This window comes from Aotus nancymaae, unplaced genomic scaffold (assembly GCF_030222135.1).
Source record: "Aotus nancymaae isolate 86718 unplaced genomic scaffold, 86718_ANA_hifiasm-v0.15.2.pri h1tg000002l, whole genome shotgun sequence".
NCBI lineage: Eukaryota > Metazoa > Chordata > Mammalia > Primates > Aotidae > Aotus > Aotus nancymaae.
Genome location: NW_026988413.1, coordinates 4,058,037 through 4,074,435, shown reverse-complemented (window position 1 = coordinate 4,074,435; position 16,399 = coordinate 4,058,037). Strand labels below are relative to the sequence as shown.

The 16,399-nt window shown below is 36.6% G+C and overlaps 1 protein-coding gene across 2 annotated transcripts in view; it reads right to left on the bottom strand.

The window, feature by feature from the left end:
• PAXIP1 (PAX interacting protein 1) overlaps positions 1 to 16,399 on the bottom strand; it is a 59,510-nt gene that overhangs the window by 33,757 nt on the left and 9,354 nt on the right. For both annotated transcript variants that reach the window (XM_064368585.1, XM_064368609.1), the window contains exons 3-5: positions 15,570 to 15,613; positions 12,999 to 13,062; positions 5,445 to 5,558 (exon numbers count right to left, since the gene is read on the bottom strand). In XM_064368585.1, the coding sequence (XP_064224655.1) occupies positions 5,445 to 5,558; positions 12,999 to 13,062; positions 15,570 to 15,613 (222 nt within the window). The remainder of the gene's footprint in view (positions 1 to 5,444; positions 5,559 to 12,998; positions 13,063 to 15,569; positions 15,614 to 16,399) is intronic.

The following is a 16,399-nucleotide window of genomic DNA, read 5'->3' as shown; positions in this document are numbered from 1 at the left end:
TATGATCCACCTCATCCTCAGGTCCTCTTCGCATCTCCCCAGAAGTCTCAAAGGCTCCCCCAGTGTTAGCCACATAGTTATTTCCAGTGTTTCACTACTAGGAAAAACTGGAGTTACATTTCATGACAAATTCTTAGGTTTTGGTGTTGAGGTTTGAAAAGTAATACAGATTTAAGGCTTCATAGCTATAACTACACTTCCCTCCCCAAATAGGCTATACCAATTATACTTCCAACACTATGTGAGATGTAAGAGTGTATCAATTTACCTATACCCTTCATAATATGTTTAATTTTTTTATCCTAAAAACCATGTTGTTCTTAAATATTTAAAAGCATAAAATTTTATAAAGATTTCCCCAGATGATAAATACAGATGATAAATTTCTACTAAAGATTTTCAATTTCTGAACTACCCATCCCAGAAGATACTCAGAGTTATTTTAGGAAAATATAAAGTCCAGGTACACAGCAAAATACTTATGAACTAATTATTGAATACAAAAACATCTGCTTGATTAACATATGATTATATGTAATATGGTTTACATATTACTTTTCCAAGGTAAAAAGATATTTGCTGAAATAATAAAATATGAAGAAAGTTATTTTTAATTCTGTTTTAACAAATACCAACACACACACACACACACCCCAAAACTATTACCATGAAGAGGAGTCACTGAAAATTTTAGATATAAAAGAGAATTTCACACTTAAAATGCTGGGATACAGTAGGCTCTTGAGCTCCTAGTTTGTACAGAATGCTGGCATTTCACATTTCAGAAATGACTATTTTCTAGGGAAATTTAAGTAAAATATTTAGGTAGCCTTACTATATTTTACTCAAGTTTTCTCTCACATTTCACAAGACAGGTAGTTTTTAATAACTGAAAGACAGTAACTGTTTCAACAAAGATGATTTCAGAGCAAAGCAATGTTCAGATGCCTTTGCCTGAGCCAATTTATCAGCTACATTATTTTAAGTTTTGTATCCTCAAAACTTCTAACTCACTAAGGGCCAAGGACCTCGAGAGTCAACCATGTCCCCTCTCCCCAACAACTAATTACCATACCCTGTTTCTGTTGGCTTTAAGTTATAAATTCTTTCATTCTTCTCCGTTTGAAACTTTTAAACTTCAGTAGTGTAAAAGGTAGTTTTATTATGCCATTTGCACAAGCTTTTGCTATGTGCTCATTAAAAAAAAACAAAAACAAACATTTACTTTAAAAAGAAATGTTATTTTTGTGTATAGTCAGCTGGTCTCTAGCACTCGTATAATTTATAAATTAGAAGAAACCATTTAAATTCACCACTATTAGGTTTACAAATTTATGTCTGAATAGATTACAAAATACAATTAATTTAAGAGAATGATAAAAATTCAGTCTTTTTAAAGGGATTTAATTTTTCAAATATTGTGGTTATTTAGTTACATAAGCCACAGATGTAATCAATGAATCAAGAATATAATAGCTAATTATAATTTACATTAACTTAAAACCATTTTAGTTTTATAAATAGACTATGCCAGAATATACAGTTCCTTCAGTTCATTTTATAGACTAGTGCTTCTCAGCCTTTAAGGGGTGAGTGAGAAAGAACCAGGGAAGAGGCGAGGTGAAGCAGCGAACATCAGGCAGAGAAGGGTGCGTGGCCAACCGTGATCCAACAGGAATGAAACACTATTTCTTAAAGACCACAGGCAGACATGAGGACGAAGTCCAATTTGTCTCTTTTTGGTCCTGTGATTTTACCTGAAAGTAACTCAGTGACACTAAAGAGTTGTTACTACTCCCTGAAGTTTTGGAAATTTATGAGAGACTTATTTTATTTGTTACAAAAGCTGGCAGGGAGGAAATGGTTGAGGGAATGCTAAGTCCTACAATGATCAAGACAATGCTGCATAGTTGAGAAATTCTCCTGCAAACATTCTGGTTATGTACCACCACTCATATTAAAAAATACCTGGAGGTATATACTAATCTTCCAGAAAAGCAGCTACCAAAAAAATAAAAATAAAAGGAATTATTTCTTATTCAAAAATTTACTACAAGTTGATCAGTTTTTTTTAATTGAATTTTATTAGAAAATATTACTAAGGGCAATGATCACTTATTACAACAGATATACAACATTAGTCTTTTTCTGTAGCTGCCATATTCATGATTGTAATATATTTTTTAAAAATGCTCATACATGTAAGTTATACATATAAATTTTATTTTTATTTTTTTGAAACAGGATCTCACTCTGCTGCCCAGGCTGGAGTGCAGTGGCGCAATCATGGCTCACTGCAGCCTCAGCCTCCCAGGCTCAAGCAATCCTTCCATCTCAGCCTCCTAAGTAGCTAGGACCACAGGCAGGAGCTACCACGTCCAGTTAATTTTTCATTTTTTGTAAAGCTGGGGTCTCACTTTGTTGCCCAGGCTGGTCTCAAACTTCTGGGCTCAAGAGATCCTTCCACCTTGGCCTCCCAAAGTGCTGGGATTTACAGGTATGAGCCACCACTTCTGGTCCATGTAATGTCTTACTACTTCATTGTCTTCTGCTTGAGCATTAAAAAAATCCTGTATGCTTTTCATTATTAATTGCTTTCTTTCTGTTTCTTTACATGTGGGCATTATGGCTTCTTAAAAATTATCTAAAGCCGGGTGTGATGATCACGCCTGTAATCCTAGCACTTTGGGAGGCCGAGGCAGGCAGATCACTTGAGGTCAGGAGTTCAGGACCAGCCTGGACAACATTTGGTCTCCACTAAAAATACAAAAATTAGCTGGGCATGGTGGCAGGTGCCTGTAATCCCAGCTACTTGGGAGGCTGAGGCAGGAGAATTGCATGAACGGGGGAGGTAGAGGTTGCAGTGAGCTGAGATCGCAACAGTGCACTCCAGCCTGGGCGACAGAGTAAGACTCTGTCTCAAGAAAAAAAAAAATTATCTAGGAACAGTAATGTGTGTAAGAAAGGGGTTAGAGAAAGGAGTGGTGGGTATCTGTGTTTCAGTTTCCTTAAGGGGACAGCAGGACTTCCTTTACGGTATGCCACGAGCAGCACTGTACTGGCACTTAGTAAGTGCTCACTAATGGGTGCCTATTAGTGTTATTTTTATTACCGGCAAATACAAAATCTGCTTTTAACAAATATTTACCAGTGAAGAAGAAACAAAGCAAGCATTACAATAGTAGTTCATTTTTCCCTATGTTGAATTAGTTCATTTAAAACTGGGAAATTAAAATTGGAAAAGCAAAAAAAGACTTATCTTTCTTTTCAAGTCCATAAATGAAATCAAGAATGAAGAACAAATACATTACATAAGACAATATTATAATTCCACTATTGACTTAGATAATCTCTTTATACATGCGTAATATATGTATACATAATATCTTGTTTAATATCAACTTTTAAAATACATGACGTATTTGCTTCATCTAAAAATAATTATAGTAGCATATTTGTTGTCTTATTCACAAGCATGTTTTAGCCAAATAAAATTATTTCTTTTAAGTGCCTCTTTGTTGGGATAAATAAAGCTTAATTAAAGCATTTATACATAGACCTTGCGACTTAGATATGGTTTTCCTTCCAAATAAAAATTTAAAAAGATTCCACTATAAACTTAAAAAATTAGTCTAAAGTCAAGACATACTTTAAAATATATACTATATTGTAAAGCCCAAAGAGTTGCTACGGACTTATCACCAAAATATTTTAGAAGGGGAAAAAACCCTCAATTAAGGCACTAGAATTAAAAAGTCAAAAACAATTCAAAACAGCTTTGACAAACACACTCTGTTCACATATTGCCTCTTAAATTATAATTCTGGCTCAGTTAAAAAGTTAAAGATTTCATTTCCCCTTAAAATTAACTATGTGAAAATCAAATTTGTGCTATAAATCAACATTAATGTAAAAAGAACCCACTATTTTAACCAAAGCATACTGTTTATCACTTAAATTGTTATGCAAAATAGGTTTTTTACTTAAATTTTAAGAGTCACATCATATATTTTCATAAAAAGAGTTTCTGCTTGAATAGTGTGCTTACTAAGTTACTACCGAACTCACCAGCTCAAAATCTCTACTGCTGTTGGGAAACTAGTATAATGAACAGCACACCTTTATGAATCACCTCTGATTAGTTTCAAAGATTGTATAAAATGGAAAGCTCTTGGCAGAGTAAGGCTTCTACCAGCCCTCTACTCTATATCTTTTATCTATATCCAGTGCCTTTGCCAGACACTGCACACTTTTTTCTTCTAGATTTGTGATTGGATACACTCAAATTAAATAATAAGATGAAAATATTAACTCAGACTGAAAGCAATTTAAAAAATGAAGTCAATGACTGATACATGGAAAAAATTAAGTAGTCAAAAGACTTTTCTACTATAAATGTGCTAAACTTGATTCTCAAATGTATAAAAAAAATTGTTCATGAACGAGAAAAATGTTATATTACTTTTTTATAAAAAACTATAGAACAGTGGTTCTGAAACTTGAGTATGCATCAGAATCACCCACCAGAAGACCTGATTACACAGACTGTTGGGCTCATGTGATGAAGACTGGGAAGGGGCTGGACAGGCTGCATTTCTTTTTGTTTTCTGAAACAGAGTCTCGCTCAGTCGCCTAGGCTGGAGTGCAGTGGTGTGATCTCAGCTCACTGCAATTTCCGCTCCCGAGTTCAAGTGATTTTCCTGCCTCAGTTTTCCAAGTAGCTGGGATTACAGGCACCCACCACCATGTCTGGCTAATTTTTGTATTTTTAGTAGAGACGGGGTTTCGCCATGTTGGCCAGGCTGGTCTCGAACTCCTGACCTCAACTGATCCGCCTGCCTTGGCCTCCCAAAGTGCTGGGATTCCAGGCGTGAGCCACCATGCGTGGCCAACAGGATGTATTTCTAACAAGTCCCCAAGGAGGGCAGATGCTGCTGATCCAGGGACCCCACTTGGGGAAACACAATCCATATGACCACACCATTGCTCAGGGATGAGAGCTCTATGCTTATCAAGACAAAAGTCATTTTCATATATTCCAAATGATGAAGAAGGAAATAGATCAAAAACTTCACCAAAGGCATGGTATGAGTTTAAAAAAAAAAAAAATGGTGAAGGGAACTAAAAATACATTTTTTTAACAAATAAAAATGAACCAAAGTTTTACTGGATTTGAAAGGAAATTCTACAGATTAATAAAATTTTCCTATTTTCCCCATGAAATAAAGTCAGATTTCATAGTATTTTGAAACGTTATATTTGGCTTATAATTTACAATCATCTCACATCTTTTGTATCATGAAGCCGGATATAAATAATATAAACCAGTATAATCAGTTTTTGTAAATGAAATATAATAATTTAAAAGAAGCTCAAGAAAGACATGTGATTATTGGAAATTCTTAAATGACACACAAAAAGAAGGTGGCACAAGAAATGCTTACCCCCTTCGGCTCTGGAACAATCAAATGCGTGCATTTCTTATTGAGGGTTAGCTGGCAATTCCCCCCATAGAACGTAACCAAAGCCCACAGGGCATTTCTGTCTTCAGATGACACCTGATAGAAAGGTAGAAAGAAGGCTTTTACCATAAATCTCAACCTGTGCATGACTATATTTTCATTTTAGCAATACACTGCAACAATTCTGTTTCTCCCTTAATAAAATTAACCTAAGAATATTTGTGGAAAAAATAGAGATGCTCTTAGCTATCTGCTTATTATAATAAAAACTTCTATCACAATAGCTTTACAGATATAAATTACTTATTTTGCCTTGTCACCAAATGAATTTAAAAATATTTATATCCACATTCCAAAAAGCGGAATGGAGGATTATTTCAGTCTATTAACAAAAATAGACAGGGGAAAAAAAGCAGGAAGAAGTAGTACGCCATTCCAGCTTTCATTTGTGTCACTTTTGAAAATGTTTAAATACAACAGCAATACCAAAATCGTATTTAGAAATGCCTTTATGCTAATGGTAACAAATACCAATTATGAAATGAATAAAATAAAAACAAAGATAAAAATACGGTGGCTTATAAGTTCAGGGGAAAATGTAAATGTTACTTAACACAGGAAAGAAAGAAGGCAAGCATAAAAGGAAAAATTCTTATGCTTGCACGGTGATGAAGTAAGACTCCAGATACAATGGCTCATGTGGTCAAACAGGCTTTCACTGTAACAATAGAAACAGCTACCATTTATTGCCTGCCTACTATGTGCCAGGAACTGTGCCAAGTGCTTTATCTATGCATCTAACCCTTATAACCACCATGTGAAACAGGAATCATCAGCCCCATTTAAAGATAAGGAAACACTAAATCACACCTAATAATTGTAAAAGCTGGCTTTTAAAACCCAGGTCTGTCTATACCCAGGTCTAACTCCAAACTGGATCTTTCCATTGTTTTCTAGCGCTTCTCTAAGGGCAGTTACTGATGGGAAAGTCAAAAATCACTTCTTAAAAAATGAAATTTTAGAGTCTGAAAAGCAAAAGCACATTTAAGAAAAATAAAGATATGAGCATTATTTTCTAAGATAACCATTTAACCAAGAAAATTTTTCTGGATAAATTTATTGTAAGTTGAGGATTATAGTTGTTGAAGAATCCTGAACTTTGTCTCAAGTTAATTTTTTAACAGTACTGATAATAGCATGTTAATCTCTTTTTAACTGCCGGTATGCAGCTTGACAATAATTTAGCATTCTTCATCTACTCTCATCCATTTTACAAACATTTCTAGAAATTACTTTGTATTACACACTACTCTATGAATATTAACAAGAACATGTTAGCTTTCTAAAATCACCTTTCAGATCATTATTTTATATCTTGTTAATTTAGAGTAAGTCAATGTCACATTTCAGAAGACCGGACCAGGTTATTTTTATTAGAGGCTTTCACAAAAACACTTATATCCTGCAGCTTTTGGAGAGCTGAGATTTAATTATATGATAATACAGATTAATCCAATGAGTCATTATATAATCTTTATTAAAAATGAAATTAAAAAACATAATCTAGAGATGCCTTTATTACCAAGATTTGGCTATGCGTTCAGCTAAAGATTCTGTTTATTTCAGACTGAAGTAGATCTAGTCCTATACCCTATTTGGCCTGTATCACAGGCGTATACCTCAACAGGGTGCAGTATATTGCTGTGGAAAGAACATCACATAGGGAGGAATGGAGGAGACCTGGAATTAATACAATGCCTCCAATAACTAGCTTATGTCAACTTGGAAAACTTCCATAACCCAGCTTCTTCACTGATGTACGTTTGGATTAAATGACTTTGAACATCCATACCAGCTCATTTAATGAATCACCATCAGCACCATTAATAATCAAGAATGCTCTTTCCACACCAAAATGTTAACAATAGTTACTTAGTGGTGACAGGATTATGGGGACATTTTTATTTTCATTTTTATACTTTTCTGTATTTTCCAAATTTTCAAAAGCATTAATTTTATAATTGGGGAAACTGCTTTTCTTTTTTAAAATCCATCTTTCCAAAATACCAATCTTATAATGTTGGCCAAGAAACCTTTGATGTCTCCTCAGTGCTATAAGGCTAAACCCCAAAGACTCCCCTGTGGTGTCCGGGTCCTTCCTGTCTGGCTGGCTCCTAACCGCCTCCTCCTGCCCATTGGCACTGCCCCCACATGCACCTGCAGTCCTCACCATGTTCTGCTTTCCCTGTGCCCCGGCCGTGCCCGCCCTCAGTCCTCCTCCTCTAAGACTCAGCTCAGGTAGCATTACCACTGTACTCTCACAGCAAGCTGGACAGAAATCTAAATACTTCTTACACTCTACAACTATCTGCTTGCTTGTCTGTCCTCCCAACTATACTCCAAAGCAACCAGGAGCAGAGGACTAGAATTTCAAGTCTGTGCCCCCAGGAATAAAAGCTTTCCTTTAAACCAATCAGGAACACTCCCTTCTCCTTCAGGCCTCACCACCCCCAATAAAACACTCCTTGATTCTAGCTTCCAGGATTTTCTCCTTGTCCAGTCTTAATTATGAACTCTAACACTCCTTATTAAAGAGTCTTACGTGATGTCCTAAACTTCTCTGAGATTTGTCAGTACCTAGTACAGTGCAAGGCACATGGGTAGGCAGTCAAGAAATACTGTTGATTGAGATACAGAATGGAAAGGACTTTTCAGTCTTCTAGATTTAAATCATGACCTGGCCAGGCTCTCCATTACACTCTTGACCTATTCCCCAAAACCTACCCAGCACATTACAACAGAGGCCTCAGCCTGCATCAATACCGGGTCAGAAGAAGGCAGATGATCTCTGTGCTTCCCAACTTCTGCTGGACAAGCTCCCTTCCCTACCTCTCCCTGGGAGAGCTCTGGAAGACTCCAACAAAGAGCTCCAGCTTGTATCAACACCCTGACGGGGAAAAGACAGAAGGTCACTGAGAACCACCAAGCAAACAGTCCTTTTGTAAAGCTGGGGTCCTGCCTGGTGTGTGCATGTGAGCATGTGTGCGCATGGGTGTCCCAGTGTGCAGAAAAGGTGCAGATCCCTCTGACAGTCTCCAATCAGTTCAGGATAACCACCGTGAGCACTCCCTGTTTCTGTGCCTGGTGCCTACTTTCTTTTTTGTGTATGTTGCAGCATAACATATTTGCCCAAGGTGTGTCCCCTCCTAGACTGTATGTTTACTGAGAGAGGAATTGCATCTTAATTAATGTGTACCCCTTTGCACTGCTCCTGTCGCAAAGGAAGTGCCCATCAAGGATTTGTTGGACCAAAGTCCCTTAGTTGCACACTGTACATATGTTTGTTAACATATCTTAAAACCAAAATAACATTTTTTTTTTTTTAGCAACCACAAAATATTCGTGCTCCCAATGCACTTTTCTTAAACTATTTCCAGGGTTTCTTCATAGAAGTGACTAATTATTAAAGTCTTCCCCATCCCTATTTGCACAATCTTTCTCAACTTAAAAGAAATGCATTTATTTTACCCCATGACACACTGGGGACGTCAATTAATCACGCTAAGTGATGAACTGCGGTAAGTATAGTAAGCCCATAAAGATCATACTAATTCTGGATGGTGAATTTTCTTATCCACTGAATTTGCTAAAAGGATATAAAACACTATAAAATATCTTGCTAACAAATTAACCTTTTTGTCCACCATTGACCCAGCCACTCCCCTTGATAAGTTTAGCACCAAGGTAAAACTGGACCTTTCATCTGACAGTGGGTGAGCAGTGCCTCTGCCCAGTTTGTCACCAGCAAGGCCCCTTCCCAGACCACACAATCAAATGACACTATTCCACTGCTAAGAATCGAGCTATTCATGTTCTCTGACCAGTTTGCTCACCCAGTTGTTTCTTTATGGATATCCATCTTCCTATTCCCACAGTGACTACACCGGTGACTTCATCGTGAGAACTCAACATCTACTTAGACCCCTCAGCCTGCGACTGAGCCAGCTGATATTCCTGTGTCACTTTCTATCATCCTTTTCCTCCTCTTCCTGGGTCACAGAATAGGACTGAGGATACACACAAACCTATGTACAACTACCTCCTACCAATTTATGTTCTAAATCTTTACCTAGGTTGTTGTTATTTCCCAGCAATAAAAATAAAAATGATTAAGTCTGATTTTATCTTGGCTTCTAAAAATAATATCCTGTTCCTCCAGTATCATCTGTTTTCAAGCTCCTCCTTTTATTCCTCCCCAAATCTCTCTAATAATGCATGCTATCCAAGGCTCGATTCCCAGTTATCTGCTCCTCTCTCTATTACGCTCTGCAGGAATTTCCTTCATGCCACAGGATCTCCAAGTTCCTACACTTCCATACCTGGTCAACAGCCCAAAGTGTGTTTCAAACCAACGTCATCATCTCTCCTCGCCAATCAGGCTCCTCTCTATTTCCCAGCTCCATCAGTGATGCTGCCACTTTACTGGTGCTCCCCGCCTGAAACAATGACATAATCTTTGGCTCCTGATCCCCATGTGAAGGCATCCGCCATGAGATCTGGCACAGGGAGGTATACAGTAAACATTGGCTTCTCATTCTTTTCACCACAGCATCCCACGTCCCCAATACCTGCTGAGTGCCATCTGTTGCTAAGTCCCATGTTGTACTTGCTACCCCAAATCCAATCTCCATTTGTTAAAACTCCAGCCTCTGTCCTGCCCTGCAAGTCATACCCAGAGCTCCTAAACCAGTTTACCTGCAATGATCACAAATGATTCTCATTTTGTTTGCTTTTTTGTTTCCCAAGTTTTCTGAGGTAAATATTTATAATTCAAAATTAAATAACGAGAAAAAAAGAGTGATGAAACATCCTGCTACCTACTTTACCCACTTCAAACTCATATACCTTGGTTTCCCATCATCTCTACCCATCTACCTGCCTGACCACTTTTTCTTCTACATGCCAATGCATACCCTTGGCTGACACTGATATCTTCTTACCCAGCCTCTTGTGCACTGCTAACTTCTCCTTCCACCTTGCTCTATGCAGAATGCCTTCCTCCCTTCCCCGTTTCCTCCAATCCTGCCGATTCTTTCTGGTCCGCTCAGACCTGCCATCCTCTCTATCAAGGCTCCTCGCCTCACAATCCAGACCAATGCCCTCTTTCCTAAGCTCATACAGTCATACCTGTGCCCCTTGAGTTGTCATGCATGTATCATGTATGTATGTCTATACTATAACCTAATTTATTATGTCTATTATATTACAATCTATTACAAATATAAACTCTGTTAAACATAACTATTAGTTCTTTGGAAGACTAATAATATTCTCTGGTGCTAAACTCATAGTTAATATTTAACAATGTCTAATTACCTCATTTGAAACTCTATAATCAACTTATACTCACATACTTTTGATTTTCTTATTTATTTCACCAAATCAAGTCTTCAAAATCCCAAGTCATTGTGAACTTCATCTCTGAAAAATGCCCACAGGACTCCCTGTCCCTGTCCCAAACTCAGCGTGGCCCTTCTTCCTCTCTCCCTTTCTTACTCAATTGGAATCTTTTCTGGATAGTTGGCTCTGAGGCTCTGAAGCCCAGAAATCCAACCAATGCAAATAAAATTAAATTTAAAAATTCAATTTTAGCCAAAGTACACTGTGTTTATACATAAGTAGTAATGTTTTCATTTTTAAAACTTTCCTGATACGTTGTTTGTAAATTTGGAACATACAGAGAAGTGGAGGAAAACAATAAAAATTACATGTAACCATAGCACCCAGCATTTAAAAGCTTTTCTCATTACAGCCAACTTTAAAGATCATTCATGTAAACATACATTTATAACAGATATGAAAAAACATTGCAAAATACAAATACCAACAAAATTCCTGTTAAAGAGATTTTTAAAAAGCCAATTTTGCTATTTGAAGGATCTCCATCAAATTGATGTCACAAAAACAAAAACAGGATTTTAGAGAACTTCCAGAATACAAGAGACACAAACAAAAACACAGTAACCACAGATAAGTTTACTTATTGCTTGGACAGAGGAGCGGGATCAAGTTTAGACTGATGATACCCTTTGTATTAACTGTTGAGCCTGGCCAACAACCTAACAATGCTAAATCAAATACTACCCAGCTCCATAATCGTCTATCACAAAAGCATAAGGAAAAGCAAGATTATGACCAAATTTCTTTCCATCTCACCTAATAACTTGGTTGGATGTGCCCCTGTCTCGAAGGTGTGTATAGAGAAAGATGACGAAATACTTTCTCAAAAGTACCACCTATGAGCACCAAAATGACAGCCTTGGATGAGGACTGTCAGGTCAAGTGAGATGGGATATTCTACGGTGAACTTTTACCTTCCTAAGGACCACTGATTTTAAATAAATTACTCCAAGTAATTTTAAAAAGACTTTAAACAATAACAACTTGATTTTTTCCTAATAGTTTTGTATTATGATTTGAGGTTTTTTTTAGCTGGGGGTTACAAAAACAAAATACAATAAAGAAATATTAAATATTCAGATACCCAGAACTAACCACTGTTAACATTTTGGTTCCTCATTTCAGATATCTCTTATACACTTTATTTGGTTGGTGTAATATTGTACATACCTATGCTATGCCCTGTTTTTGCCACTTAAAACATTTCCCATGTCTTTACATGTTTTCATAAAACAGAATTCAAAAATAGCTAAGCAGCTAGACTACGGTATATGTATATATAATAGGTTTCTCAAACATTCTCAAATAGTAGATGATCTGATTGTTTCCAATTTTACCATCTTATAAAAAATGCTTATAAGTAAGTGTGAGCACCTTTATGTGTCAGTCTGTCTTTACTTCTATCAACTTGGGATAAGTTTCTAAGCATAACAGAAATGCAGGTGAAAATGAAATAAGTATTTTAAGGCTCCTGACACTGTTCCCCTTTGCTAGGAAGCTGCTGCACTGACTCCCCTTCCTGCATGAGTGTCTGTCCTCAGCATCTCCACCAGCACTGAACACACTGTTACAAATTCGATGAGCAAAAATTCTTATCTCATTGCTATTAAAATATTCTTATCTTTGATTATAAAGTGTATCAAATATTTCGTTATAGTATTAGTAGTTCCTCTTTATACCTTCTAAATTCATTTCTCTGCCTTATCTGTTAAGGTCTTTTTTATTCTTATTGATCTGTATGATCCCTTTATTTATTAAGAAAATTCTTTGCCTGTATTTCTAACTGAATTGTCTTTGTTATCTTTTAATTTCATTTTTAATATTTTTTCATATTGAAGTTTTAAACCTTTGTAATTTTTTAAATAAGAAAGACCATTTTCACCCATCAGAAACTTTAAATCTTAAAAGCAAGCATGAATATTTAAATAATTTTAAGTGTCATGAGTTCATATTAAATATAAAGTCAGCTTAGGAAACAGCTTCTCTAAAACAGGTTAACAAACAGCTCATAAATCCAATCATACAAAAACTCAGAAGTGTCACATATAACTCAAGACTAACTGTAACCATGCTTACCTGAGAAAGGCAGGCAGTGATTCCAAAAAAAATTTGACATGATTCTGGAGAAAAACCATTTACTCTGTTTGACAGTTATTAAGATTACAATGAAACAAGATCAGTGCAACCTGTACTTCACTAACAGATATTACCCACCCCCTCCGTCCCCACTCAGTCCATTTAGGAAAGAGACAGACTTAAAATAGCCAAAGAAGAGTACAGGGCAGAATGGAATCCAAGAGAAGTGGCTGAGTGCTCTTCTGTAAAGTACATTTTGAAATCTCATCTGTCCACTTATATCATAAATCACTTAACAGGGGGAAGCCTTTAGACCTCTGATAGCTAGCTAACTATATACACATGTATAAAAACACACATGCATATACACATACATACACACATATGGCATAGCAGTTATTTTAAAAGCAAAATTAAAAAGTCTTAAGTTTCTTTTAGAATGAAACATTGTGACTGCTTCTGTTGCACAGTAGGAAGAATCCTTCATAAAAGAGCTTGATTGAGCTCTAATTTTATTATCTCTGCTAACTTTGTGAACTTAGGCAAGACAACTGTGAGCTTCAATTTCCCCTTTTTTAGAACAAAAGTTGGAACGTATAATTCCAAAGATCCTTCCTATTTCTAAAGCTGATCTTAAAAATTCATTCAAAATCACTAATGAGCACTTACTACACATCACACACTGGAAATTTAACAAGAAACAAGGCAGTTATGATCTATATGTGCCTGTAATTCATAGTCTATTCAGAGCAAACAATGACTGTTTTTGAATAATTTGGAATGTGTAGAATTCAAAATGGGTCAAAGTATTACTTCTCTTTCCCTATAGTAGAAAAATATACATATTGAGATAGGTGAATCAAGAAAAATACCAGCTTAAAAATTCTATTCCAATTTTGAAGTCTCCTATAGAGGTATACAGATGACTCATAAATACTTGAGACGTCCCTGACTATAAAAAACTCTGTAGACTGCAATCTGATGCCTTCAGCCCCATTATCCAAGATCTGTTTCCATCCTCTTCCTACGTTAGTTCATGGATTTTCTTCTTCCAAAGATTTGGGGAAACATTAACAAAGGCAAATCTCAGAGCACACTGACTACCAGTAAGTCTCTGGGGCTCCCTTGTTTGTTCTTTTGGATAAGGCAAGTAAGAGCTCAAAGAAGATCCCAGCAGCCAGGTGCGGTGTCTCACCCTTGTAATCCCAGCACTTTGGGATGTTGAGGTGGGCAGAGCACGAGGTCTAGAGATCAAGACTATTCTGGCCAACATGGTGAAACCCCATCTCTAGTACTAATATAAAAATCAGCTGGGCATGGTGGCGCGCACCTGTCGTCCCAGCTACTCGGGAGGCTGAGGCCAGGAGAATCTCTTGAACCCCGGAGACGGAGGTTGTGGTGAGCCGAAATCGCACCACTGTACTACAGCCTGGGCAACAGAACAAGAATCCATCTCAAAAAAAAAAAAAAAAAGAATGAGTCTTGTACAGAGAGTAAATGATCTAGTACAGCAAAATTAGCCTCTTAGCTCTATTCCCAATCTTTTTCACTTATAAAAATAATAACAAAATAAAAACAGGAATTAATTTCCTTCAACTCTTTAAGCTACGTACAAGAAATATCAGAACCTCTGAGGTGGAGTTGCTAAAGTTCCACACATCCTCCAAGAACTGCTTGTAGAGGGATGTTTTCTGTCTCTCTGTGGTTCTCTATGAATATTTCATTATAATAAGTTTCCTTCCATCTGCATTGATTCAATGGTAATAAGTGCATTCAATAGAACTGCCTGGCATAGCTGCAAAATAAAATATAGCACATGACATAGTATCTTGCCAGGTCTAAAATTTTAGCAACTGTATGGGTATCAGGTACTTGCAAAAGAAATAATTTCCACAAGCAGTTACACTTGGAATAACAGTCCAGTAAAGCATCATCCTTGCAGGATGAAAAAGGAGCCACCAGGCCTAGAAGAGTAAACAGCAGGGCTGTAGAATGCCTCATTTCTGACTCCTGACACAATGCCAGGGCAGGCGCACATCCAAGAAATTCTCCACGAGCGAAGAAGGCAAGCAAGGAAGCTCCCTGAGGGCAGAAATGTTCTTCTGCACCACTCTATTTTCAGTACTCAACCCACAGCACATGTGCGCTGAATTAACACTCCTTCTACCCATGCAATTAAAAGGATTAACAATGTATAAAACTAAAAATTTTTTTCTCATGTTTTCTTCCCCAGTTTACTCTTCAAACAATTCGTGATTTGATTCACATAGACTTAGAATTTTAGTCACATTCCTCATCTAGCTATCACCTCAAAAGCTGAAGAGAACCAGAACTCCTGCCTCCAGCTCCGGCCTAAAGCTACTTGTCACAGCTGAGCCCCCTTTCAGCGTGAGTAATGACAAGGATCAGGTACATAAAATTTGAAACAGGATGGAAAATAGTAGGAATATAAGATGCAGACAAAACAATCTGTCCTAACAAATGAATCCACTTTTCACTCCGTAACTATCATTTCTTTCAGTCCTAAACCCAGTTACCCTTTCTCTCCTCCCCGCTCCACAAAAAGGATACGGCAAAAGAGCTCCACATTGAACGGACAGAATCACCCAAGAAGGCTGAAAAAGAAAAGATTAAATCAAAAAGTATTCTCAATTTACAAGTGGCATGTTATTATTTTACTAGTGGTGTCCTTAGAAATTAAAAGGCTCTGTTATAATGTATTTTAAAACATCCAGATTACAAATATGTATATTCAAACAGAAATATTATAGTCAAAGATTAGTTACTAATGCCCAAGATGAAAAACCCAATCATAGAATGAAGTACTACCATATTTAAAAAAATATATATATGTATAAACATTTAAGTTTCAGGTTTACACACTTATTACTGCTGACCTCACAACTAGAAGGACAGGGGAACTGCCACCCATCCTGCCCCACCACCGCCTCCACCTCATCCAGAGCATAGACAGCCCCTCATCTGCTCCTTTTTTGAATCCCAAATTCAATCAAGTCCAAACTCACGAGGTTTTTGTTTGTTTTAGTGAAGTCAAATGAATACAATGTTTGTAAGCCATAAAAATTATTTCTCACTGCCTGAGAATCTTTTTATAAACTCTAAAACTAAGATTAATTATAAAACAGATTAATTACTACCTTTCTGGGTAATTTATGTTTTTCAAAAAATATCTTGTTTTTCTGTTTAATTTTTATAATTATACAAATCATTATCCTGATAGCTCTACTTCACAAAATTACTATCTAGAAATTTTGTAATGCCCCCATTACCACATTCTGGAAGGCAGCTCGTTTCCAGAAACTTCAGCCAACTGAAATATACATATATACTCATTACCCACCCATCAATTCATTCATCAAATATTTATTGAGAATCTATTT